Here is a 26802-nt window from a genome sequence, read left to right as displayed (position 1 = left end):
ACTTCGACCGTTTCTTAGCTTGAAGCCATCTCTCTTGGTGTTATCCTGCCCCGTCGGAGGAAATGTACTGCTCGCCTTTCAGACTCCCCCCATCCCTCTTCTCCGTCGCCGTTTTGGATGGACGGCTACAGTCTGTAACTCTCCCCAGATTACACCTACCCTTTTTGAAAGCACTGCACTAATGACGATAACGACCATTTCCTTATACTAGAGTGCTTCTATCAACTCGGAATGAGTTACCTATGCAGTCGAAGCTGCATCGAGCCATCTGTGTATCGAGGTAGGAAAAAGAGAAGCACTATCTGCCCAAAAAATTGTTCAACAGTCTCGTGAACTAGCAACCCTGCGTCTACTTGCAGCCTTGTTTTTGCTGATCTAACTACTACAACAGTCAAAACACTCACTGAAGACAATGTCGTGTACAGGTCACGACGACCTAGTAAACGTATCCCTGGTGATATCTCATGGCCGCCTGGTTTGCGACACCTCTTCTGATGATCAGCACGACAGATAAAATGTGAGACTACCACCGACCATCTCCCCCCCCGAGACGGCGGGCTCATGGTTATGTGCTAACTACGGGCAAAGGTACAAGAATGAAAGGCATATGAAGGAGAAAAGCTCGGTGTAACAAGGACCCATTGTGATGCATTCTGCTCCTCTAGAGGTCTTGTAAAAAGTGGAGGGTGACGTGGTTGACTTTTTTCGTCACTGGAGGAAAAGGCATAGATTGGACCAAGGGCAATCACTGTCCCTAGTTTCTGCAAGGAAGTACGCCGAGAGATATATTCGGAGCTAGGCGTGGTCACAGTCTCTTTGCATCGTACTGGGCATTCTCTCGCGGCTACTTTCCCGTCCTCCTGTTGTGGCCCCGTCCCATCGATTGTCGATAGTCCATCGATGGTTTCTCTTCTGCGTTTTTTCGGAGAATTGGCTCCGTTCTACTAATCGGGAAGAGCCGATCAAATGAAAAGCAACTGCTGCGGTGTCATTGCCGTTCCCGTTGTTCGCGAATGTCTCTTCTTTCGTGCGTGGCGTTCGCTCGTCGGAGTAAACCCTTTTGCCGACTTGTCCATAATGCTTTCTGTTCTTCTTTCCTCTTCGTGCTCCGCTGGATGTCCTCTTTCAGCTTGCCGGTCGTTTAGCTGAACTAAGAGAAAAACATCTGGCACCACCTGTCTCTCTTTTCCTCTGTTCCGCTGTACGCTGTCGTCCACACCACAATTGGGTATCTCCGCAGGGCGCCTTCCTTAGCTTTTCTGAATATTGCCGCTCTTTCTCTTCTGAGAAATTTCCTTTCTCCGCCGTTTGTCTGACATCTGTGCCTCTGTTTCACAAAGTCTTGTCTTCTGTCACTACGTTGGAGCCTAGTTCGTCTTTTGGTGTCCCCTCTATTTCCTCTCGTCAGCTTTCTACTTAGTCCCTGTACCCCGACGTGTTCCTGTCGATGACTTCATTGTCTCATTCTCTCTCTTTCTTTCCTGTCTGAAGTTGCCTGCTGAGTATCCGTCTCCTTGCTGCTTCATCTTCAATCACGCCAGAGGAGACAAGGCGAAGAAGAAAGGGAAGAAGAACAGAGACAGATAGAGACCTTCGCTCCCCCTCCGCATGTTCCTGCGTTGAGGAGAGGACGAAAGAGAAGGAAGAGCAGAGAGAAAGAGTGGCTAAGAAGGGGGTGGTTCGACAGAAAATCATCGAAGGGAGAGTTTTTCTTGTATTAGTTCTCCGCTCATAGGGGCAGTACACATCACCTCTCACACCCGATGGATTTTCATCCCTTTCCTTCTGTCTTTCCTGCCTTGCTCTCGTCTTCCATTTACTGGTAAATCTCTTCTCCCCTCTTTCTTCCCTCAGGTCTTCTACCCGTCTCTCTTCTCTTCCTCTCTTCTTTCCCTTTTCCCCTGACTCATCTCACCACTCCGTCAACAGTTATTGACCGGCTGACCGCTTGAGGAGCGTAGGAGTGCCTGCAGCTTACCATCAACCCATCTATCCATACGTAGGCCGTTCTGTTTATTGGCTGGCGGAACCTATATTTATATATATATATATAGAGCGAGAGAGAAACGAGGTTGTTGACGGTGAACCAGTCGCAGAACAAAGTATTAGTCTTCGCGTGGAGGTCTCTTACGAGGTGTATGCGCACTCCGCTGTATGTGAGAAGTGATCAGGGAACCTGTGAGAGGAGGAGGAAGAAGATTCTTTCTGTTCTTCTACAGTGTCGTCTCTCACGTGTTTCTTTGTACGTCCGTCTTGAGATTGAGTCATCGTCGTTGTTAGTCGACTGTGACGGTTAGTGGTTAGTCGACTATGAGTATCCACTCCACTATGAATGTCTAAACACATCGCAGTCCTATCATACCAAGGGGCCGCTCGTAGTCTTTGCACAGGCGGAATGGACGCCAGCACACGCTTCCCTACGGAGGCGTTGCAACTTCCGTAACAGCTGTCTTGTGTATGTCTCTGTTTATCTATAGCAGGACGGGAGAGAGTCATGTGTCTTTGGAAGATATGACTCATCAGCAAAGACAGAAACAACGCCTAGTGTAGCGGCGATAATATGCGTGCACACAACTACACAACCCACATAAGCGGATATATGTACGTTCATGATTTGTAAGTAGATTTCTGACCGCACTTTTTTCTCTGTTTCTCTCTATTATGAATTCAAAACAACCTGATACAAAGGAGAGAGTGAAGAGAGAGAGAGAGAGAGGGTCGAGAGAAAGCTACATCGATAGAATTTTCTCGCTGACATTTCTTAGGAAATTCTTCCGTCTTTAGGAGGGTCTTTCTCATGTGCCTTGTATCATATCTTGCTGTCTGTCCTTCTGCGTGGAATTGAGTCTATAGAAGTCTTGTTGCTCCCTTTTTCTTCATCGTTTCTTCTCTTCAGGTTTTTCCTCTCATCGTTGCTACTTCCTCTCTTCTGTACGACCTTAACAATGGCTTTCCAGCGACCCAAGACACCGCCTTCTCTTCTTCACTGCCTAAGAGCTTCTTCTTTTCTCCAGTCTTCTTCTAGGTGTTCATCCTTCTCACTCATCCCCGGAAAAAGAGGAGCTCCGAAGAGAGCTCCGTCGGTTTCCTTTATTCCAAGACAGTACTCTTGTTCTTCTTCTATCTCTTCTTCTTCTGCTGCTCCTCCGTCTCTCATAGGGCCGTCATCCCGTAGCGGTGGAGGTCGACTGACGTTAGCCTTAACAACTCTAGCGACAGCTGTACTAGGCAGTGATGGACGTCGGGGAGGTGCATGCCGAGCATTATCTTCTTCGTTGTGTATGGTACCTGTGGGAGTGCATGCAGTTCCTCTATCTTCTTCGTATCTTTCGACTCCTCAAAGGTCTATTTCTTCCTTTGCATCTTCAGCGCATCCTGCAGATGGTCTCCTGTCTCACCAAGACAATAGTTGTTTCAGTAGTGACTCGGAAGGTGACCCTGAAAGGCTATCTTTCAATTCTCTCTCCTCTGCCCTTCTGGGTGGAAGAGGAGGAGGAGGAGGGGGAGCTGGTCTAGGAACATCTCCTCTTTCTGCTTCTTTTACTTCAGCATGGAATACTGCCGGTGATGGCCATCGTCATATCGGCAGTGGTGTGCATCACCAAGATGTATGTGATAGTTATTCTTCCCATATGTTCTTCGATTCAAGCAACCTCACAAATAGCTTCTCTTCTTCGCCCTTCCCACCGAGTTCGCGTCTTCCAGGAGGTTCTCTTCCGGGGGTGTCCATTTTCCCAGGAGGCGTCTCAGGGGGGGGATCTCGATATCTCTCGACGCTGTCTTCTTCGTCAACTCCACCTCCTCCCCGAGTTCCAGTTCAGCATGAGGCTTTCGAGATTCTATCTGAGACCGCTGTACCTGAGTTGCAGTTGTATGGCGTACAATACCGTCATAAACAGACAGGCGCGATTGTTATGAGTTTAGAGGTTCCCGAGAAAGAGAAAGAGAAAGTGTTCTGTGTATGTTATCGTACACCTGTATCTGATTCCATGGGGATTCCACATATCTTAGAACATAGTGTCTTGTGTGGAAGTAAGAAGTACCCTTTGAAAGAGCCTTTCGCGGAGCTCTTGAAAGGAAGTCTCTTCTCCTACCTGAATGCCTTAACCTATGCTGATCGTACATGTTATCCTGTTGCTTCTGCTAATGAAAAAGACTTCTATAACCTTGCAAGTGTCTACTTTGATGCGGTCATTCAACCCCGCGCTATACATGACCCACACGTTCTACAACAAGAAGGATGGAGATTAGAAGCGACTTCTGGTGGCCAGCAGGCGGAGCAGGCAGAGGGGGCCGGGGGGGAGAACAAGGAGGAAGAACTGCCATCTGTTGTAGACCAGGCAGACAAGGAGACAGGAAATCACGCAGGTTTTCGTGAGGAGAAGAAGATGGTTGACCGAGCTGCACAGACAGTTCTGGGGAATGAGGGTGGTGATGATACTTCAGATGTGTTCGGCGAAGAGAACAGGATGAAGACCAGAATCGGGAATGCTGTTAAACTTGAGTATCAAGGTGTTGTTCTTAATGAAATGAAAGGTGTCTACTCATCTCCCGATTCCCGCATGGCACGTCTTCGCATGCAGACTCTCTTCCCTGATGTTCCTACGTACCGTAATGACAGTGGTGGATCTCCAGATGCTATACCTTCTCTTACTTTTGAGAAATTCGTCGACTTCTTTCATCGCTACTATCATCCATCCAATGCCAAAATCTTTTTCTGGGGGTAAGCACAAGTCGCGTCTCTTCGTGTCTCGTCTCTTTTTCTTTGAGCAAGCATGCTTTCTTGCATTCTCCCTTCTCCCCCCTACGGCGCCCTTCTTCCCGCTCAGGACAGCATCATTCCCCAGCCTAGGCAGAGCTTCACCCACGGTTCCGAGTAACTTACGTATTTGTATTTTGTTGGTATGTCTGTCTGGAATCCGTCTCCCTCAGTATGTGCCTCCTTACATACAGACTGGCGCATGAGACGCTCTCGCTTCTTAGCTGCATCTCTGCGTTCGTGTATGCACATGGTATGTGTTGGAGGTGGTGATGTTCGTGTGGTGTATCTCCAGATCAATATATATATAGAGATACATATGTCATTCAGTCGAAGTTGCTCTATATATGTATAAAGGTGTTGTCGCTACGTTATAGATGAAGTGGGCTTGTCTCGATTGTATGGACGAAGTCGTAGTGAATCAGCGGTTCGTCTCTGTTCTTGGACTCTATATAGCCTTAGCTCTTCTCTTCACAGTCACTTTTTTTCTTTTCGTGTAGCTAGATCTTGTTGGGGGCAGTTCTGTCTAAAATTGTTTCTGTTTCCGACCATCATCTCTTCACGTATTCACATCTCCCTCCTTCTCCTTAGTCTCGACAAGCTGTGCTACTGTTGGTACTATGTATGCTTTCTCTTCTTTTTCAGATCTGATGATGTGAAGAAGCGCTTAGACTTCGTTAACGAGAATCTGAACGCTATAAAGAATGTGAAATACGATCCGGCTCTTGCAGCTTCCACTGCAGTTCCAGAACAGAAAGCTATCTCAGGTCAGTCAGTGAGCTAGTGTAAGCATGAGTATCCATTGATAGTAGACCTACACATCATACATAGAGAGAGAGAGGGGATTCACTTGGTGCTTCGGCTATCACTAAGATTCTTCCGTCCACGAAGAGAAGGAAAGTGCCTGTCCTTTCATATTCTCTGCCCATACATGCATGCATACATACATGCATACCTATATCGCTAGATATCGGTGTAGGTTCGTACAACTGAATTTCGTTTTTTATCTGCCGCTCTTGCTTGCATGAATCCGTTCTTTGTTGCTGCACATGCGTATCACGCGTAGAATGAATGACGAAGAAAAGAACTTATGAACAGAGATAGGGCTGTTATTCTTGTTGCCGATGTGCGGATCTGTCTGTATTACATACGCACGGATAGACGATAGATCGGTAGTTAGCCAGCTGGTCTTCATGACGATGATGATGACCATGTGTGTCCCCCGTTTTCGCAGAGATCTTCCTCATTTTCAAAGGCGGAGAGCCAGTCGGTTCAGCTCATGCCGTGACTTCTTGTTCGTTGCATCTCTTAGAATATAGCTGTCTTTACAAGTTTCTTTTCGAGAGAATTAGACACCCCCTAGCTTCTTCTACTGTAGGTTCCACGAGGTTGGTTTCTCAGTCTGCTTTGATTGATGACTTCGCCTATGCTGGTCTTAAGAAAGTCGCCGGATTGCATAGCTTCTTACTCGATACGCCTCTCTACATATGTCTGTCTGCAGTACGGCATGTTGTGAACCAGAGAAGATCTTAACGAACATACACTCTAGTCACTTGAGCGAAGCCGGTCACCTTCAAAACACACTGAATCTCTTGTCGGTATTCCGTCGTTTTCTGACTGTTTGTTTCACTGAATTCTTTCTTCTCGTCTTCATTTCTTGTTTCCTTCGCCTTATTCTTTTTCTTCGGGTACCCCTTTTCTTTCACTCTGTGTGTCTATGTGTATACCTCAGGACCTGTAAGACTCACACGTACTTACCCTGCATCTAAAGATCAGCTAGAAGATATGGTGACGGTCGGCTGGCTCCTTAATCCGCAAAAAAAGCCAGGCGTTTCTACAGAGATACCGGCGTTTGAAATTCTCGCTTTAGACGTTCTCGGTCATATGCTCTTAGCGACACCTGCCAGCCCTCTCTATCGAGCTCTGACTGCAAGCGGCTTAGGAAAGAGAGTCGTCGGGCCAGGCAAAGAAGACTTAAAGCAAACTATCTTCTCCGCCGGTTTGAAAGGTATATATACATGATAGATATGTCTATGTTCATTGTACTCCATGGGAAACGGTGCACATCTGTTTGTCTGTCTGAATCTCGGTATCTAGTTGGAGAGAGTTGTATCTAGGGATCACCTGGTGGACGCTTGAAAGGAGGGCCCAGCTGCAAAGACGGTTGCGCGGATGCTCTACATTTCTAGCATGGAAGATATGCATAGATATAGCTAGGTATCTACGCAGATAGGTACACACTCTGTGTCTCTCAGTTCTTTCACATGCTTTAGCGAAGGTGCTTTTGGACTACTGCTTCTGTTTTTCTTGCCAAGCATGTTTCTTCCGACAGTCATCGTCATCTACACTAGTTCAATAGATGAGTTGGTTCTTTCATGTGAAGCTGAGAAAGAAGAAGTGAAAGAGAAACACACCTCACTCACTCAGGAGCAGCAGCAGCAGGAGCCGAGTCATGAATGGAGCGTCCGTGCTCTCTCAACATTCTCTTGTCTGTTAACTCCTCACGTTTCTCCGTGGCTCACGAGGAAGGGGGGGCATCACCATGCAGGCATTTTCTTCTTTTCTTTCTTCGTCGGGATGTCTCGTCTCTTAGAGGTCTTATTGAATCTCTCGTGTCGTCCATGTGTAAAGGAGTGACTGGCGTACCTAGGTTCACTCGCGCCTTCCCTCATCCGGTGCGTTTCGTAGACAACAGTGTCTACATGTGTAGCTGGATAAACAGATTGGCACATGTCACTACATGCTGCTTCGTTTGGTGTCTTGCTGGGCATGCTGGCTTGCGCCTGCCTGGTTCTCCGCCTTAAGGAAAAGAAGGAGAGGGAAGGCGGAGCTTTCTCCCCTTTGGTCCTTTGTGAAGAAGAAAATGAGCTTCGCTCTTTCTACTAGAAGAGGAGAGGATTCTACCGTCTTGATCATGATGGCTGGTGGTGATGGTGGTGGGAAGACCACGCACGCACGGTTCATGCGCTGCTGTTCTTATAGGAGAGAGAGGGCAGTTTTCTTCCCTCATTTGAGATAAGGCAGAGAGTTTCTCATTGGCTCTTGTGGTTCTCTTACTATGACTACAAGGACGTGGCAAGGAAGACATAGATGTATGTACTTGTAGTTGGAGATGTGGTCACCAGCAGCATCAGCATCGTGAGAGCGTTTTCCCTTACGTTGGTGTTTGGATCTATGGATGGTGTATGTGGTGTATGTACACCTCCCTTGTGTTGGTGTCAACACAGGTATCCCCCAGAAAAAAGCTAAGGAGGAGACGGCTCCCAAGGATGGGAAAGAAGAGACGGGAGATTCCGACGAACTGATTGAGCAAGTGGAGAAGATTGTTCTCAATTGTATCGAGAAATGCGCGAAGGAAGGATTCGAGCAGGCAGCGATTGACGCAGCCATCAATAGTACTGAGTTCACCCTTCGTGAATTCAATACAGGCTCCCTACCTAAAGGCTTGGTTGTGATTCTACAAATCATGTCCGACTGGAACTCTGATCGGGTATGTATGCTCTGAGTGGACCGAAGTGGTTAAAAGCGTCTTTAGTCTGTCTTCTCATTCTTCCTTCAGACATGTTGACCGGAGTGCAGTTCTAGCAGCTTCATGAAGATGTATGAAGATGTGTATATGGATGTGTGAATACATATGTATGTATGTATGAGTGAATATCCATGTACGTATGTATGTAGACACTTACACATACACAGTAAGTCTAAGTGTAAGTGTATGTATGTTGTCTGGGCGAGTGTAGCCTTGTGTAGAGGGGGTAGAAACATGTATTGTACGTGCGCTTCATAAGATATGAAGTTCGCATACAGGAATGGTTAAACGGCCGGTGTAGATAATAAGGGGGTGGCTGGTCGCTGAAGAAAAGTATCCTGGTAGCAACGTTCTCAGCTGTTCAGCTAACTTGAAGAAAGATTCTGTTTCTCACTACCTGCCGTTCACGGCCTGATACACAAGAAGACACAAGACATGTCCGTCACGTACTGTCTATCTATTACCGTTCAAATACATCTGTCTGCTATCTCTTGGTCCTCGCAAAGAGTCATAGGCCCCATGGATTTTCAGGTCTTCTATCATTTTTCCAGTATTCATCTGTATACCTCCAATCTATCCATCTATCTAGCTCCAATCAGTCCGTCTGTCTGTCTGTGTATCTAACTTTGATCTGTCTATCCATCTTTGATCTACCTGTCTGTCTGTTTATCTGTCTGAAGTCTATCTATCTATATATCTATCTTTATTTCTGTGTCTCTCTGTCTCTGTCTACCTATCTCTCTATCTGAAGGACCCATTCACCTCATTGAGGTTTGAGGCCCCATTGGAGGAGCTGAAAAGGAGACTGAAAGACGGCGAGCCTGTCTTCCAAAATCTCTTGAACAAGTAAGGAACGATTTTGATGATTTGAGTGCTGATGCATGCTTGCCCAAAGTCACTCAGGTCAATATTATGATGTGACAGACAGGATCCGCAGTTTAAGGATAAGTAGTTCTTTTTCTCTTTTCTCTCTCTATATATACACACAGTATACCTACACTCCTATGTAGACGCGTCTATTGGAGGTGAGCAGGCAGGAGTCCGGGTCTATATGGATTGGACGCAGGCACTTACATGTCTACTTCTATACACGCAGTTTACTTTATAGCCACGTATTTAACTGGTATCTATCCATTTGCGGCTTGTACATAGCCTGCAGAGTATATACGTATGTATGTATGTATGTCTATGTGTGTGTGTAGGTACTTTGTGAATAATAAGCATCGGGTGACGGTTCACCTGAAGGCCGACCCGAGTGAGGAGAGAAGAACCGAAGAAGAGGAGGAGAAGAAGATCGCGGAAATCAGGAAATCTCTGACTGACGGAGATATAAAGAAACTTGAGGAGGAGACAAAAGAACTCAAAGCGTTACAGGTATAATGAAGACCTAAGAGTCTAATACGTACGAAAGAAAGATTGAAAAAGACATGAGAAAAGAATCCGCAGTAGGCAACAGTTGGAGAACTTTACTGTAGAGTGTTTTCAAGGATCTTCGTACACCCCGAGGTTAAGCATGCATGAGCAGAGATTCTTAATTAGCAGATATGTTATGCGGCCCCGGCTTCGAGTGTTGTTCTCGGAGCTGTCCACTCTCTATCTAGTCTTTATGCGTGTCTTGTTCCTTTCTTGGCTGATACGTGTTTCCTCTCGTGAGCTTTCCTGTGATGGAGCTAGTGAATCTCTCGTAGGTTCCTTGACAGTAGAAGATAGATGGGTAGAAAGATCACTTCTCTCTCAATCCTTTCTTTCTACGAATTGACGGACAACATCTATGAGTTATCGGATGAGGGGAATACATATGTCTTATTGCGCCTCTATATCTCTCTGTTTACCTCTCTTCAAGCGGTCTATCAATCTTTCTAGGAGGGTCTATCTTCAATCTATTCATCCACCTAGCTACTGTGAATTTCGATCTCTCTATCTTGGTTCTATTTATCTGTCTATCTTCAATTGATCTTGATTCCCATGTGTTTTCTTTGCGGGGGAATGAGTGTAGTGGAGTGTGCGTGCTTCAACAAGAGAAAGGAGGAGGAAGGAGGAGAGCCAAGGGCCCCGGGATTAGATGGGCTCGTTCTTTTTCTCGCTTTCCTAGGTATCTTCTTCAGACTTTTCGGGATTTCCTTTGCTTCTCCATAGAATAGCCAGGTCCACCAGCGTCCTTTCTTCCTTTTAATTGACTTAGAGCAGGAACACGGAAAAAAGGAAGAGAAGAAGAAGCTAAGGGATCGACGTGTATCTTCCCGTGACGATACTGTTGTGACGATGATTACTACCACATGAATGAGCTCTCATACACATAGTCTACGGAGAGTCTAGAAAGAATTCAGTACGAAAGAGCACCGCCTTCATTCATTTACTCGATCAAGACAAGATGGAGATTCGCAAAAGGATCTGATCTCTAGTTCGCGTTGTATCATAAGAAGTAGAGATAGAGAAGATGCCTCGTGGTGAAAGGACGTTTCTTTCTTTCTTTCATTATTTCATTCATTCTTCTTTTGGTTCTCTCGTGTAATTTCTTGTTTTGACTTCTTTTTCTTTATCTTTTTTCTTTGTCGCTGAATATCTCGAACAGATAGCAGAAGATTCACCGGAAGCTCTGGCTACCCTTCCATCTCTTACGCTTGCAGATATTGATAAGGTACGCTGTACATGCTGTTAGAAAAAATAAACACCCCCTGTGTTTTGAAGGAACGTCTTCTGAAGAAAGAACAGGTCTCTTTGCTGTATGGAAAGTTCGAGTCAGAGAAAGGAAGATGTAGCCATTCGATACTTCCGCTTCAACTTCCGGGAGAAGATATACAGTCATACATCTACATATATATAGAGAGAGTTCAACTTCTGGATAGAATCGTGTTTCTTTCCTTTTGTTCTTCTTCCTCTTGTTCTTCTACTCCGTGGACTCATAGCGTATCGACGGCATTATAGACACGCTGTCTCTTTCTGGATATAGTGAAGAATACTTCATTTCTGTGTATACTACATACTGTCAGTTCTCTTACCTTATCATTCGCTTCACGGAGGCACTATGGAGTCCCTCTATGTAGACCGTCGTTTCATATAGAGATCGATCCCCATATCTAGATGGAAGGGAGGCGTCTCTGAGGACAGAGGAGTTCATTCATTCATCTAAGATGCCTTAGCTTTTTTGAGGGGTCCTCGCTCCCTATCTGTCGTCATTTATACCTTGCTTCTCGTGTCTATCTATCTAGTTCTCTTCAATGAATAAATAGAGTCATGATTGTGGTTCTGTATAACGTCACTTCGAATGAACACAAAGAGCTACGACTACGAAATTTAAACTTCCCTCCATTCTTTCTCTTTTCCTCTCTGTTGATCTGTTTCTCTCAGTACTTTCAACTGCTTGTTCGAATGAATGAGGGATGTTCTTGTCTCCTCTTTTCTTTCTCTCTTTTCTATTCATGACAATATAGAATCACGTTATGCCTTTTTTGACCAGCACCCGCAGCAGTGGTCTTCTTCTTCTTCGTCTGTTCTTTCCTGTTCTCTATCCGTAGAGCTGATGGGTGTTACGAGTCTCTTGCGCTTTCTCGTGTCAAATACTTTAGGTCGGAGAAGAAGTCCCAACGACTGTCTCTACGATCAATTACGGATCGAATGGAGAAGCGACGCTGTTAACTCATCCTCTACCTACCGCTGGTCTTCTCTATGCAGATTTCCTTTTCCCGTTACATGAACTCACTGTAGAAGAGTTACAACTTCTCGATCTCTACTCTCGTCTTCTAACTGAGGCGGGTAAGTTTTCCGGAAGAAGTCGATCTGAAGAGAAATCTTGTAAAAATAGAAACTCTTCTTTGTATTTGTACGCACTGACGCTCATAGATAGATAGATAAGCTCTTGCGAAGTCTATTTGGAGGCAACTTCCAGTCAACTCAACTTCGTGTGTGTTCATTCTGCGGGCTATGAACAAACATGAAGAAAACTTCTTACACACCCGTCTATAATGTCGATATATATATGTTGTATTTACACATACACCATATTCATATTTATACATCTATCTAGCTGGACAGGTATATATATACATACAGGTGTGCAGGTCTGTATGTGAAGTACCGTTCAAGCTAGAAAAGAAAGAAGGGTACAAGAGGGAAAGAAGTGTATATATCTGTTATGTCAGTGCGTGGAAACAAAGTCTACACTGTTCCGCTGGAGTTGTGGCCCTCTCCTTATATAAGCCGTGACCGTACTGGCTGATGAAGAGAAGTCTTTCTCTAGTGAAAAAGAAAGAGGGACATGAAGCCAGGCGTGTGCTGTACCTCATTCTTTGCCTCCTTAATCATACTGAGCCCTTCCTACCACTCTTTCTTTCTCTCTTTCTTTGGTTTCCAGGAACCTCCAAGAGAGATGAGAATGCTTTAACACATCACATAGGCAGACATACAGGGGGTATAGGAAGTGTGGTCGACATTCGCACAGTAGCAGAGAAAGCGAACCGAGTGGCTGATCCGTATAGAAGCTTCGGGTACTTCGTTGTACGTGGGAAGGTAAGAAGACAAAAAGGCGACGCTGATTGTGATATACACAGAAGGAGATAGTTGGTGTTCTTTCTGTCGAGATAGAGGAAACTTTACATTTTTGTCTTTCCTGGGCTTCCTCATGAATTCAGTTCTCAAGAGATACAGAGACAGACGATGTGTAGGTGAATAGATGGATACATGGAGGTGGCGATGTAGACCTTCACCTCTCCTGCTTGTGCGGGTTTCTGTTTTGATTTGTTAGGTAGACAGAGGATCCATACAGAGATAGATGGATAGACAGAGGGAAAGATGTACAGTGATAGATAATAGATATGCGTGAAAGAGACGGAGAGAGAGAGAGGCACTCTTATGAGGGTTTCTCTTCTTCCTCCTCAAGAGAACGCGAGGAGGTCTGGAGAAGATCGTGAATGTGTAGACGTCCACCATACATAGACCTAACCATCAAATGCATCATTCGTTCCTGTATCTCTGTCTCTTTTATCGCTGTTTTCTCTCTTTCTTCTTGTTCTCTATGTACACACATACGTGCACTTCAACAGCGTAGTAGAAACGCGCCGTAGATAGATACCTCTTCGTAATCAGACGTTTTGCTGCTGTGGAGTATAGAGAAGCAGACCATTGTTCTCCAGGGTATTATCTTTTTTGCTTCTCCCTGCCTGTTGTCAAAGTTAAGACTCTTCATGTGTAACTGAATTCTCTCAAAACTTCTTTCTTTTCTTCATGTCTGCAATAGGGTAACCCTTACCCTACTGCGGGAGTGCCTGTCCCTCCCTTAACATGGAACCGGAGCGGGCTCGCTAGAGGCGTATTTCTGTCTTTCTTTATCTATCTGGCTTTAATCTATCCATCTATCTTTATCTATCTATCCATCTATCGTTATCTATCTACGTATCTATCTTTATCTATCTATCTATCTTTCTTCAGTCTGTCTATCTATCCATCCGTGTAAGTATGTATCTTGATCCTTCCTGCCCACCAGAGTCACAGGAGTGTGTTTTCACCTAACAGTGTCGACCTGTCTTTCTCGGTATCTCTGTATTATCTTTCTTATCTTTCATGTCTCTTTTATATCTGCGTATGTGTATCTTGATTGTGGTGTTCTTTCTGTTCTTTCTATTAGGTCGTGAAGGACAAGATTGGCCATTTGTATAATATCATTCAAGAGATTACGACAGATGCCAACCTAGGGAATGCTCGGCGAGGGCGTGAGATTCTTAAGGAACTTCTCGCAGCAGCTGAGGCCATCTTCCTTAGATCTGGGAATGTCATTGGGTCTCGGCGTATCTTCTCAAGGTGTACAGCCACAGGATACATCGCTGAGAAACGCGGCGGTTATTCTTATCTTCTCTTCTTGCGCGAGCTTCGACAGCAGGTGAGGTCAACAGAAGAAGATGAAGTAGATGTGCATGCATTTAGGGATCAATGAAGTCAAGCTTTCTGAGGGACAGAGAGAAGGAAGACAAGGAAGAAGATGATGCAGATCCATAAAGCTGAAAAGGAAAGATCCGAACTAGACAGGGATCGAATGATAGAAGGGCAAGACTGTAAAGAAAGAGAAGGGGGGGGGTTCTGAGAGGGAGACGAGATGAGATGCTAGAAAAAGAGAAGGAGCAAGATAGCAGTAGGAGCAGTAGCACAACAAGGAGGGCTGGACGGGAGCGAGAAAAGGCAGTGGTGGAAAGAAGAAAGACGTCTCTTTTCCTGTAAACAAGATTTCTTTAGAGACACAAAGGATAGGATTAAGGGGTGGAGAATAGGAGGAAAAGTACGAGACGGACGATAGGCAAAGGAGAAGGAGAGATCAAGAGAGAAACCTCTCCATACACCATGTACACAGGTTTGCAAGTTTCGCGTGACAAGGCTGTTCCTGTTGTTTCTTCAATGCTCGCTCCTGTCATTCGTATCTCCCTTCAAGTCACCACAAATTTCTTTTTGGAGGTTTTCTAAAATGTACAGTCGTATCTGTCTACCTGTCTTTGTTTACCTGTGTATCTCCAATCTGTTTCTCTACCTCATTTTTCAACAGAGGTTTCATAGGATGTGTGTGTGCAAGTGATGTATACATATGAGCGAAGTGTATCTGTTGGATAGGTTCTCGTTTTTCTTTCGAATTGCCCAGTGGGGAGGGAAGACGTCGCGTGTCCGTTGTGTGCCTTTTACTGCGGTTCATACACAGGCTTTCTCTCACTCGTGTAGATGGCTAGGAGTTGGTCTTCTTATCTTTCACTACACCGACAGCAGCACTAGAATAAAAAGAAAATGAGAGGGCGAAGGAATGGGTAGCTTTGTACTTAACATATGTGTACATATACATACATATTCATCTGTACGAGTAGATCTGTTTATGAGTGCAAATTCCTGAAAGCACGGGCCGGGCGAAATCTGCGAGACCATCTCATATTCGACATCGTGTATCTATATATGGATAGTTTTATGAGCTTTCGCCCTTTCCTTTTCTTTGTTCCGATTTCCCAGGCTGAAGCAGATTGGTCTGTGATTGAAGAGAAACTGAAGAGAATAAGACAGAAACTTCTTCATTGTAAAACGGAGAGAGTTATTGTGAATCTGACTGGAGACGAGACGACTTTAGCAATGGCAACTTCAGGCGAGACACCAGGAAAGAAAGAAAGTAGTGATGAAGAAGAAGCAGGTCTTTCTTTGAAACAGTCGCTGGAGAAGATGCTGATTGAACCTTCTTCTCTCTCCTCTCCATCTTCTGAAGAGAGCGAACCAAAGAAGAATAGGATACCCCAGCCATGTGCGTGGGCTTTAAAGTTACGAGATGAGATTTCTCTTCTTCACCCCGGTGGAAGGAACGAGGAAGATTCTCAGCAAGAAACGCCAGAAGGATTTGTTATTCCTACACAGGTAAAGTTGAAGAAAGCGTGAGAAGAGGGGCCTCTGTCGATGCATGTGTACGTACAGGAGGATAGTAAGAGGAGTCGTGGTATGTATGCATATCTCTATCTATACGTGTGTGGAAGGACTGGGGGTTGGGTTGAGTCGATTGGTTTCTCGAGATCGTGCATGCACTTTGAGCTCATTCGTACATCATCGGAGTATCGATATCTCAGGTGAGTAGCTGGAGGTAGCTACCCTTACGTATCACACACTCTGATGTTAGCTGTACAGGTGTTTAACTAGATACATAGATTGATCAGATAGATGAAGCGAAAGAGAGAAAGAGAGAGAAAGCGAATGATGGGCGTTTTAGAGTCTATCCATCCATACACTTTCCTTCCCATTTCCTCGCCCTCCTCTTTCTTCTAGCTGAGTCTCCTTTTTCTCCTTCTTCTCGCTTTCTTTTCTGCCTTCGTGGTTTCTCTTGTGTATCTCTTTACCACGTGAATTTTCTCCTATCTATCTATCTATATATATATCTATCGATCTAATCATCACTCGTTGCCTTCGTGCTTCCTTGTGTTTCTATTAACCGTGTGAATTTTCTCCCGTCTATCTATCTGTCTATCTATCTATCTATTAATCACTCGCTCCTTCCCTTTCCGTGTGATGTATGTCTTTCTTGTTCAGGTAAATTACGTGGCTGCAGGAGGTCGTTTGTATTACCCAGATGAGGAGTATACAGGCCATCAAGCTGTCGTAGCTCTTGCCTTATCAACAGGCTACGTATGGGATCAAGTGCGTGTTCTAGGGGGCGCTTATGGAGGCAGCTTTCATTTCGACTCGGCAGGAATCTTTTCCTTCACTTCGTATCGCGATCCGCAGCTTCATCAGACTTTGGAACGCTATAGAGATGCGGCGGCTCATCTGAAGAGCTTCGCTGAGACATTAGATGAAAGAACGCTAACTCGGTCGATTCTAGGAGTCATCAGATCTATTGATAAACCGATAAGAGATGAGCAGAAAGGCTATCGAGGGCTATGGGAATTCATCACGCAAAGAACACCAGAAGATAGAAGAAAATTCAGAACACAAGTAAGTCGATTAAAGGCGTTTATACCTTTTCTCTCCTGATCTTCTGTGATAGATAGATAGATAGGATCGATCACCTCCCCTTTGCATAGAGAAGAAGACGAAAAGATATGGTGTGGATGGGCATGGTGATGTATTCTAAGTGCAGAATGAAAAAGAAAGAGAGAGAAAGATAGAGGAATGGAGGAGAGAGAAGAGACGAAAAGGAAACAAGGCTGTGATACAGAGAGCGGTAGCTTACTAAGGGCTGTGTAAGGAGATGAATTTCATATAAGGGCGCTCCGCAGTATGTATCTTTTTATAGACGGGTAGATAGGTAAGACAGATATACGCATCATAGAGAAGTAAAAGGAGGTAAGTAGTGTTAGAGAGGAGCTAATGTACCCGTCTTCGCCTCTCTGAGAAGGTGTAGTTGTTGTCCATGAATGGTGAGAGATGTAAAGATGTTGTTATGACGTGAAAGACTTTCTTCTTCCTCTCTCAATTGTACAGAAGGCGTCCTAAGGAAAAAGAAAGAGAAGAAACAAGCGCGTACGCCGATGTGTGTGTGTGTGTCGGCATGATCAAGGTGATACGTGTCTTTGTATCTATGTATCTACTTCGGTGGATCTTCATGCCACGACTACGCACGGATCTATAACATAGATTTCCAGTCCGTTCTCGGTCTACCGAAACGTCTATCTCCAATTCTACGCATTCTGTTACCCTCTCTCTTGTCACCGACATCTCTTGTTCCTTCCTTGTCCTCTCTTAGCTCTTGCTCTCTTGTCGCTTTCTTTTTGTCTGTCTGTCTTTCTTTTTCGTTCTCTCTTTCTTCTCCTCTCTTCTCCCCTCGGTATGTATGTATGTATGTTTGCATCTCTTTTTCGTTACTTATAAACAACGCTTTCTCTTGTTTCTCTCTTCCTTCTCTCTAGGTTTTAGAGACGAAGCCGGAGCATTTCGTTGAGTTTGCGAAGCGCCTGGAGCGTCAGATGAGCCACCTGATAGGAGGAAACGAGGCTGTCGGTCTCTCTGAGAATCAGCGCGTTCTAGTACAGAGGGAACCCTCTGGTATAACAGATGGAGAGACAGCGAAAGGAAAAGAGGAGAGAGAAGAAGATCTCCATGCTAAAAAGGGCGCGTTGTCTTCTCGTGCTCCTCCCCGTAATATTATAGCGGTTGTGGGGAGCTCTAAAGCCTTTGAAGAGGCAACGAAGACCAACCCAAAGCTTCAGTTCACTTTGCATCAAGTTATGAAGTCTTCCTAAGAAGACAAAGTCTCATCTCATATAGACAGCTCTCATAAGGACAGACTTCATGAAGTATGATGATGCTTCTTAACGGATGTAGACATATCTATCTCTCTATATGTCTCTCTCTCTATGTAGATACGTCTCCATATCTGATAGATAGGTTTCATGAGCAATGAGTCTATTATCCATCTATATACATAGATCGATAGACTTTTTATTCATGAGATGTATTCAAAAGAGGATACATCTCATACAGCCATCTGTCTATCTATCGATGAATGTAGTACTAGAAGTAATAGTCGTCGTTGTCCTGTAACTTGTTTTTCCTGTAGACAGATAGAATCTTTCGTATAAGAAAGAACGTTCTCTCTGGTGGAGAGAGTTAAATGCTGAAGAGGTTTTTTCCCATGAAGCTTTCAGCTAGGTTAGATTCGTGAGAGATAGGTGATACAGACACAGATCGTTCTTTATAAGCTGTCACTTCTGTTCCTTCCTCTCTTACTTTTATTCCTTGAATAGATGAGTACGTTTCCGTGCCGTTTTTCTATTGTATAGAGCATAATACATCTTTCTAGAGATAGATACGGTTGTACACATGCATACAGCTAGGGAGTGATTGTGGACGCGTATCCGTAGAGATTGATAGCTAGATACGGGTGGGTGGTAGGGGGGTGGACTTCACATATGTATATATGTATATGTGTATGATACCGCGGTTTTGTAGGGGTATGATGGCCATAAAAAAAGCGATAATAGAGAAAGAACAGGAGAATGACGAAAGAGAAAGAAAACCGAACTGCGTAATGCATAAAGACAGGTGGAAAGGCAGAAGAAACAAGTACAATAGCAACTGGACTGGCTCAAGAAATGAAGAGAGACTATTGCGATGTTTCGAAGAAGAGGAAAAGAGAGACAAGAGTGAATGAGCTGTTCGAGCTTAGTAAAAGAGGCGAGTCAGGAGATCATAACACGGAGAGGAGTTGCGATTCTGATGCTTTGCTTTCAAGATGGGAGCTAAGCAAGCTTGTTTACATTCTATAAGACTATGAGAAGAAAAGAACAAGAGATCTGTTTCTACTACGGTAAGACGTAGCGTGATGCTGATACTACGTCTCTCTTAGGGTCTCTTCGATTGGTCTTTTTCTTCTGTCTCTTTTTATCTCATGTTTTCTCTCTCTCGTCTTTCTTCTCTCTGTCGGAGAAAGCGGAATCAGCAAGGAGAGAAGACAGAGAGAAAGAACATGTAACAAGTGATGAAAAGAAAGAGAAATAGATATTGCTCGTTTTTGTCGCTGTCTGTTTACATATACATGTGCATGTGTTGAACAGAGTTTTTTCTTTCCTCTTTTTCTTCAGTGGGACATTCTTCATCCAGTTCGTGCAGAAGTCTCAACGTACAGAAGTTTTTTCACCTATTCCCTCGTTCTTTCTTTGAGTGCTTTGGTTCCTCTTTCCTTCCTGTCTTTCATTCTTTCTTTCTTGGTCTCTTTCTCCTCTTCTTCATCTTCATCTCCTCACGCATATCAGTTCAGTTCACGAGGGGGAGAGCAGAGACAAGCAGAAGGATTGCTGCCACAGAGATAAGCTGTAGCTTCTCAACGTGTTGGTATCCATGAATTTACACATAAATTACATGTATGTATATATATGCATGCATGAGGAGTTCTTGCTGCTCGCCGCTGGCTCATAGGTTACGCAGAAAGGAGCAGGCAGTTCGGGGGTAGTGGAATGACGATCAAACCAGGACGGGAAGTATCCGGTTTTTGAGTGAAATAAGTAGATACTCAAGACACGACTGCATGCAAGGGTTCTTTTCTGACGAGATGAGGGAAGTCAGAAAGAGAGCTTGAGGGACTTTCCTGAACTTTCCTTCTCGAGAAGTCTATGGATCATCAAAAGGCGTTCAGCTTTGTTCCATCTTGATCCAAATCTGTGCAGATATTTCAGGTAGTATGTACACGCACTTTCACTACATATATACATATGTACAAGGAGAGTGAGTGGGGGAGAGGTTGTTGTGATGGTGACATGAAAAGGTACGAAGGGGCTTCCTTCTCGGTGAGCAATGGATCAGTTAAAGAAGAGGTGGGTGTACGAGAATCAAGATATAGATTCAGAAAAGGGAGAGAGAGCGTTAGTAGTGTGTGGCTGCCAGACTGTGCAGAAATACAGTTTCTCGTGGCACTTTTCTTCTCCAAGAATCCTGTTCTCTAGTTTCAATCATGTACGTACACTCAACTCTCCTCATACCGTATCGTGGCAGAAAGAGAACTAAGCACTTCAAGCAACACTTGTCACGCCTTCGTTATCTAGGAAAGGCAGCGACGCAGCAGAATCATCTGCATTGTTGTTTGAGCTTCAGCGTATCTTCAGTACGCTCATTACCAGTGCCTGCCAGGCATATGGAGTCTTCTTTCCATCCGATGATCGTACACACAGCGAGGTACATCGCCGGGTCGTGTAGGATTTTGCGAAGATTGCTCGGACCGTCTCTTTTTCTCAAACGAAGTTCACAATGCAGGACACGAAGACACAAGAGGTATCTACGTGTTTACATGGTGTATGTGAGTGATTCGTTGATGGATGTTCCCTCGTGATTTCACACAGAGACACGGGAGGGGAACTTCTGTTTGAAACGACACAAAGGAGACCGCGGGAGAGGGGAGAAGGCGAAAGAAGATTAGTGATCGGACAGGGTTGATCGGTATGGATACGTGTCCGGCCACCTACAACGGAGACAAAGAAAAGCAACAAGGCTCTCGGGGTAGTCACTGTGCTGCTGTTGTTCGGGAGATAACTATCGGAAAGAGCGCCATCGAGCAGATCGACAAAAAGTGTTTGCCGGCATAACGTAGTAGTCGATTGAAGCCTTCGTAAAATCTTTTTGTCTCTCTCCATTCAGCTCTCTCTCGCCTTGCCACGCAGAGCTCACAGAAACTGGTCCACGAGTGTGACTTAATGAAGGAAGACGACTTGGCATGGAAGGACGACGGAAGCGAGAAACCGCATCTAACCCCCGAGGCACAACCCAAGAAAGCTGAAGGGGAAAGAAATGAAAGGCCATTCATCCAGAGTACCCGGGGTAGTGCCAGTACCAACAGTCAGAAAAAGAGAGTATTCGTTGTGGGTAAAAGCAAGTGAAAAAGAAATGACGGATCGATGGCGCATAGATCTGCGGCTTACGTAGCCAGCTTCTTTTTTCAGATTCTCAGGTGTATAGACAAACATCGGGTGAGAGGCAGTACAAAAGAGGTGGCACGAAAATCACCTCCGTCGTAACACGTGAGTCAGTAACATTTAGGTGGCATGGCAACTCGAGGTCGGTACTCTGCTCCCTGGCTAAAGCTCGCTTGCACAGCACGCGGTCGTCTGAAAGCAAAGGTGGTCGTAAAAGGCGACTGTAATCGTAAAACCAAATCTCTGACACAGCCACGGCGTACGCTCCTGAGCTATGGAAGAAAATGACTGGCAGCTGTCTCGTAAGAAGTTACGTTAAGCGAGACCGACGGGCAACACCCAGCCCATCTGCGTACAAGAACAGCTTCGTTCTAGCGTGTGATGGGTGGGGGTGGAGCACCCGCAGAGTCGGCATCATCCTACGCCTGCGTGTCACCAATCTCATTTCCACATTACTGTGCAAGAAGGTGATGCTTCTAGCAGGTGCCTCAGGGTCGCGAGAACGATGCCCCAAGCGATCATGCTTGATGGGGCTGCGGCTGGGGTTCCCAGCTCTGTCATGCCTTTGATGTGTGTAGCTACAACGTCTTTCGGTTTCCTGGGTGTCCTGGGGAGGGCGATGCCTGGCGCGGGCCGTCACCGTCCTCAGGACTGTCCACAAGCTGTCAGTATTCTTTTGTCGTTTAAGGACGCGGCTTCCCGGGTGGCAGCACCTCTTAACTCACAGAAACGATTTGAGGCTCAGTATGATGCAGAACATAACCAATGCGGTAGCCGGAGAGAGTCAATCAGCAGACCTGAGAGAATGTTATACTGTGTAAGAAGGCGACAGATGATGCTTCTCGCAGATGTACCAAGGTCAGGAGAACGATGCCCCAAGCTATCATGCTTGATGTTTCTGGCATAACTGTTGCAGACGTCGATGGCTGATCGGTTGGCGACTGGGTTGTTGTTTTGGTAGTGACCTTGATGTGGCAACTATCGGAATTCTTTGCTGCTGCGGCAGCCGAGCCGCATTTGTAGCAAAATGTCTTGGTTTGTGCTGGAGCTTCATTAAGCGTAAGGGAGAACGCTTTGGTTGACTCATTGCCTTGCCTCACGAGTCCTGTAGGCAGCTTTTCAGTTTGGTCGCCACAATCTTCTTTGTAGGCCTGGGTTTCACTGTCGGGGGTCAGCTTGTCCTCCCCTCCTGGGCACGTGAAGTACACAGTTTCCTTCTCTCCCAGAGTCAGGGCGAGCTCTCGTGTCGGGCTGCGGTTGTTGGTGCATGTTGCCGCCTCTTCGGCAATGTCCACAATTACCTTGCACGTGACTTCGTCGGTGTCTCTGCAAAGCAGACAGACCTTCTGCTTCTTGTCGGGAAACTTGCTAAGAGACAATTGGCTACCATTCCACGTGCCTTGTGCACCTAGCGTCTCAAGTAGTGTCCCATTCTCTTGCCCAGTGACCGTGTCGCAGTTTTCACCAGTATACTTGTATAGCTTCGAGTCGGCCGCCGGTTTCCCACGCACTGGACGGTCACCGCATGTGAGCGACAGTGACGGTTCAACGGGCGAAACTGAGGCAGCGATATCAACTGAGCCGCAGGTTACCGTCTGTTGCTTTCGGGCGCACACGACAGCCTGGATTAGCGACAGGCTGATGAGAAAGAAGACCAGCAGCCGTCGTGACGCCGCCATGGTTGCTCCCGGGAGGGTCAATGAGTCTCAGGCTGGGTGGGCGTGTGGCAGTACGATGCAGAAGGGAGGTCGATCTAACGAAGGCACCCGACACCCGAAGCTCTGCACCCCGGACAGCCAAAGAGATACACTATGACAATGCCCGGTCTAGTGAACCGCTGAAACATGGTCTTTCCGTTTGAGGCCCCTCACGGCCGATCTCACCGTGGGGCCGCCCGCCCTCGAGAATGCTGCCCTGCTGCACTCAGTAGCTCTCTCCCAGTAACAAGCATGGCCTTCGCAGGCCTGAATTCTCCCCGTGCCCCCGCTCGTGATTCGGCGGCTGGAGGCAGCGCGACACAGACGTCAAAAACTCTTCCTCCTCGCACACCGTTCGCCAGCTTTGTCTTCGACACGGCCGGCGAGAGAGAGTCGAGCGTAATCCGGATTGAGGGGTCCCGTCAGTTGCGCTCTACTAGAATCTAGACGACCTGTGTGGTGCCGGAGGTACGGTAACTGACTCTTGATCTCTCACCTTCATCCCAACAACCAGATCCACTTTCTTGGCTGCCGGAGAGCGTAAACGTGATGGTCCCCTCGACAGCACTGGAAAGGTTTTAGTGGGGCCCATGGCCGAAGACAAGGTCAGGAACTCCGCAATCTGTGCCCGTGGAGCAGACGAGCACAGCGTGAGTTCACCAACGCAGCACGGGCAGCGACACATTGGTACTTGCTGTGACGCAGGAGCTGGGTTTTGCCTCCGTGAGAACCCCTCAGGCGTGCCCTCTTGCTAAAGAGGCATAATGCCGGCTTCGCTGGTACGTGGCTGTTCGCTTGAAAAGCAAAACGTTCACGGGAGGGATCCAAGCTCTCACCGAACGGATCGGTCGCAGCCAGCCACATACGGATGGTCTCCAACTTGAAACCTTCCCGGGAAATTTGCTTTCTTTGGTTCAAGATAGCACTCTGGTTTCTTTTCTTCGACGATGCTTCCAGCCATGCACTTTAAGTATTTCTACCCTCGCAGGAGACAGAGGACAAGGGCGGACACAAAGCCCGCGAGAGAAAGCTGCCTCTGTCGGATAGTGTTAGGTTCCGCGTGATCGTATTTGCTGACCACGGAAATGAGGCCGCACGTGTTCACCTGTTTGGCTTCTTTCCCCCACTGGGGAGATGACGAAACATGGCTGACGTACACACAGCAGCTACGTGGAGCTGAGCGCATGGCTCCCAGGCCCTAGGGAAAAAAAGACTTGTAAGAATGCCGTGAAAACTGCCCTGGAGTGACTGACTTTCCAAAACGGCACTGAGACCTGAGGCCTGGCTCGTAGGAATGTCATCGAAAGAGTTGGGTTGACTCCCCAGAATAGAATCGAAAGATGCGGAGTGACTCACAAGAATGTCACCGGAGATTGCCGAGCGGCCAATGAAAAGTGGTGGCTCATCAAAGCTCCCAAACAGACAGCAATGCTGAAAATCGGAGGCCGTCGACACCGTAGACCCTGCAAAGTGCTTCAGCAGGTGAAACGCCTGGGCAGTCCCTTCTGAAAAAACTTCGCTAGGGTCGTGTAGTGCTACGGAGACAGCGCACAATAGTGAACGAACTGCTCTTACGCCGGTACAGCAGATAAAAAACCACAGTACGACGGGCCGTGTGCCCCGGTGAGGTGTCGTTGAGAGTCGCAAGGGTATGCCTGGTGTCAGAACCGGTGTAGAAGCTGTTTCTTTCCGAGGACAAAGTCTCGGCCGTGACCGTCCTAAGGCGGGCCAGGTGAAGGGGCACAGTCCCAGCTTGCAGTAATTCCCTTCTGTTCGGACCAGGAGGACGAGGGCTTACAGGACGTAGCGTCCCCCGCCAGCGCCATGTAGTTGCCACCCCCTTGGCAGGAGCATTCGGAGCAAAAGTGTCTTCGCTGCTCCCGGACGCCCAGCTTGTCTCTGGTGATCATCTGAGATGCTGCGGAGGCGTACCTGTGGTGCGCCATCTTGCGGCTTTAGCAGCTGGTCACATTCTTGTATCAAAGCTCCGAACTTCAGAGGAGGCAGCGAGACAAATGCTCTTCGTAGGTGGCAGTTTTCAATCGGCGTTTTCCCTTCGCGGGTCCCATGCGCAAGCACGCATCCGATTTGAAAAGTAAGAAGCCTCCCAGGACTGACTTTACTCCCGAATCCGAATCCTGTGACGGGGGACGCGCCTCGTAGGTGGAAACATAGCAGGCCATTGCAAGTTCACTTGCTGTCATATGCTGCTCCCTATATTTCATGGCGCGTGGCTGGGGGTGTCAGTGCCGACAGTGTAAATAGTCGACGCCTGAGACTACAAAGTGCTTCCTCCCGCAGCCTGTCGAGCGACGCTGAGGCGTGAGAAGGTCGACGCCTGCTGTGCTTAACACCATGCCCAAGCTATCAGACTTCTTTCGTGTGTAGAGACGCAGCTTCCGCTATGTCGACACTCCTCCGGAGACAGCATGGACGGGAGCCTTTGAATGAAACGTGAGCCAACTCGATAATGGAAAGCGGAAGGATTAGAATTTTGAGAGAGTGTGTTAGCGCGTACGAAGAAAAGAGATCATGATTTTCACAGCATCCTCAAGGCCAGAACAAGAGCAGCACCGAAAGCGACAGTGAACGATGAATTTGGTATGACTGTTGCAGACGTCGACGGGTCGCTTGAAGTCGAGGTTGTTTCCTGGGTTGTTGTCTTGGTGGTGACCTTGATGAAGCAACTATCAGAAGTTTTTTTCTCGCCGTTCGAGCTGCATTTGTAGCAGAATGTGTTTGCTGCCTTTGGAGATGTCTTAAGGGTCAGAGAGTAATTCTTAGTCCCCTTGTTCTCTCGTCTCTCTAGTTCCGACGGCAGCTCCTGAGTTTCGCTGCCGCACTCTCCTTGGTAAGCCAGGTTATTCTCTCCGGGGGTTAGCTTGTCCTCCTGTTTTGGGCACTTGAAGTACACAGTTTCCTTCTCCGCCAGAATCAGCCCAAGCTCTCCTGTCGCGTCGCTGCTGGTGCAAGTTGCGGGCTTTTTGATGATGTCCACAACTACCGTGCATGTGACCTGGTCGTCTTCTTTGCAGAGCAGACAGACCTTCTTGTTCTGCTCCGGAAACTCGGTGATAGACAACTGGGTACCACTCCAGCTGCCCGCCGCACCGAGCTTTTTGAGTAACTTCTCGTTGTTACCTTCTGAATCTGCACGGCAACTTCCTTCAGTGTACACCTGGAGCAGCGGATCGCCTGCCAGGGTCCCGCGAACTCCAGGCTGACCGCACTTGAGCGACAGTGAGGGTTCAACGGGTGAAACTGACGCGTCGATTTCGCCCTTCGTGCAGGTTACCGCCCTCTCTTCGGCGCACACAACAGTCTGGACCGACCACATTGTCCCGAGAACAAGCACCAGCCGCCCCAATTGTGGTGCGATCTGGGCTCTCCTAGCGATGGTGCCCGTCATGGCGGGTGATCGAGAGTAGAATGCAGTAGAGAGGTGAGTCCAGTGAAGGCAAGTGGCGTTTGTTTTCAGCTCGAGCAACAAACAGGTAATAAGCCGTGGCAACGTTCACCCCACTGAGCCCGCTCAAACATAACCTTTCAGTTTGAAACCTTTCAGCAACCAGTGGATCTCACCGTGGGGCCGCACGCTGCCAGACATGCTTTTCTGCTGCTCAGTATCTCTCTCCCAGCAATAGGCGGGGCCCTGACAGACTCGAATTCTCCGTGCCTGTGTTCCAGGCTCGAGAACTGAAGGTGGTGTGGCACAGCTGACAGAACTATCTTTCCTCGTGCACGCTAGCCTCCTTCAGCTCCATCGCCGTTGTTGGGAGAGAGTCGAGAGCAACGTTGTGCTGGGGGGTCGGGCGCGTTCTGCTCTCTCGGGTCTAAAGCACTTGCCGCAGGTAGGACAACTCGCTCTTGACCTCTCACCTCCAGCGTAACAACCGGATCCACTTTAGTGGTTGCTGGAGAGCAGAAAGGTGTTAACCGTTCGACAACGCTTTCCGGCAAGCTTATGGGTGG

At 46.9% G+C, this 26802-nt stretch overlaps 1 protein-coding gene across 1 annotated transcript; it reads left to right on the top strand.

Annotated features, from left to right (window-relative positions):
* Window positions 1-602: 602 nt before the first annotated feature.
* Window positions 603-22517, top strand: CSUI_002902 (peptidase m16 inactive domain-containing protein). Its single transcript, XM_068063101.1, has 16 exons — window positions 603-1822; window positions 2897-4723; window positions 5405-5526; window positions 6492-6767; window positions 7987-8249; window positions 9040-9134; window positions 9491-9662; window positions 10861-10926; window positions 11855-12041; window positions 12640-12794; window positions 13909-14160; window positions 15264-15656; window positions 16320-16724; window positions 17639-18025; window positions 18964-19038; window positions 19313-22517. The coding sequence occupies exons 1-14, from the start codon at window positions 1764-1766 to the stop codon at window positions 17969-17971; spliced, it is 4605 nt and encodes a 1534-aa protein (XP_067924919.1). The 5' UTR covers window positions 603-1763; the 3' UTR covers window positions 17972-18025; window positions 18964-19038; window positions 19313-22517.
* Window positions 22518-26802: the final 4285 nt, after the last annotated feature.

Source organism: Cystoisospora suis (assembly GCF_002600585.1).
Source record: "Cystoisospora suis strain Wien I chromosome Unknown contig_1233, whole genome shotgun sequence".
Taxonomy (NCBI): Eukaryota; Apicomplexa; class Conoidasida; order Eucoccidiorida; family Sarcocystidae; genus Cystoisospora; species Cystoisospora suis.
The sequence above is the reverse complement of the archived record's forward strand: the minus strand, read 5'-3'. Positions and strand labels throughout refer to the sequence as shown.

Excerpts from the sequence above, each read along its gene's own strand:
- CSUI_002902 (XM_068063101.1), top strand. The coding sequence starts at position 1,764 with ATGGATTTTCATCCCTTTCCTTCTGTCTTTCCTGCCTTGCTCTCGTCT. Across the intron at positions 8,250-9,039 it reads CCGACTGGAACTCTGATCGG|GACCCATTCACCTCATTGAG; the intron begins GTATGTATGCTC and ends CTCTATCTGAAG. Across the intron at positions 9,663-10,860 it reads AAGAACTCAAAGCGTTACAG|ATAGCAGAAGATTCACCGGA; the intron begins GTATAATGAAGA and ends TATCTCGAACAG.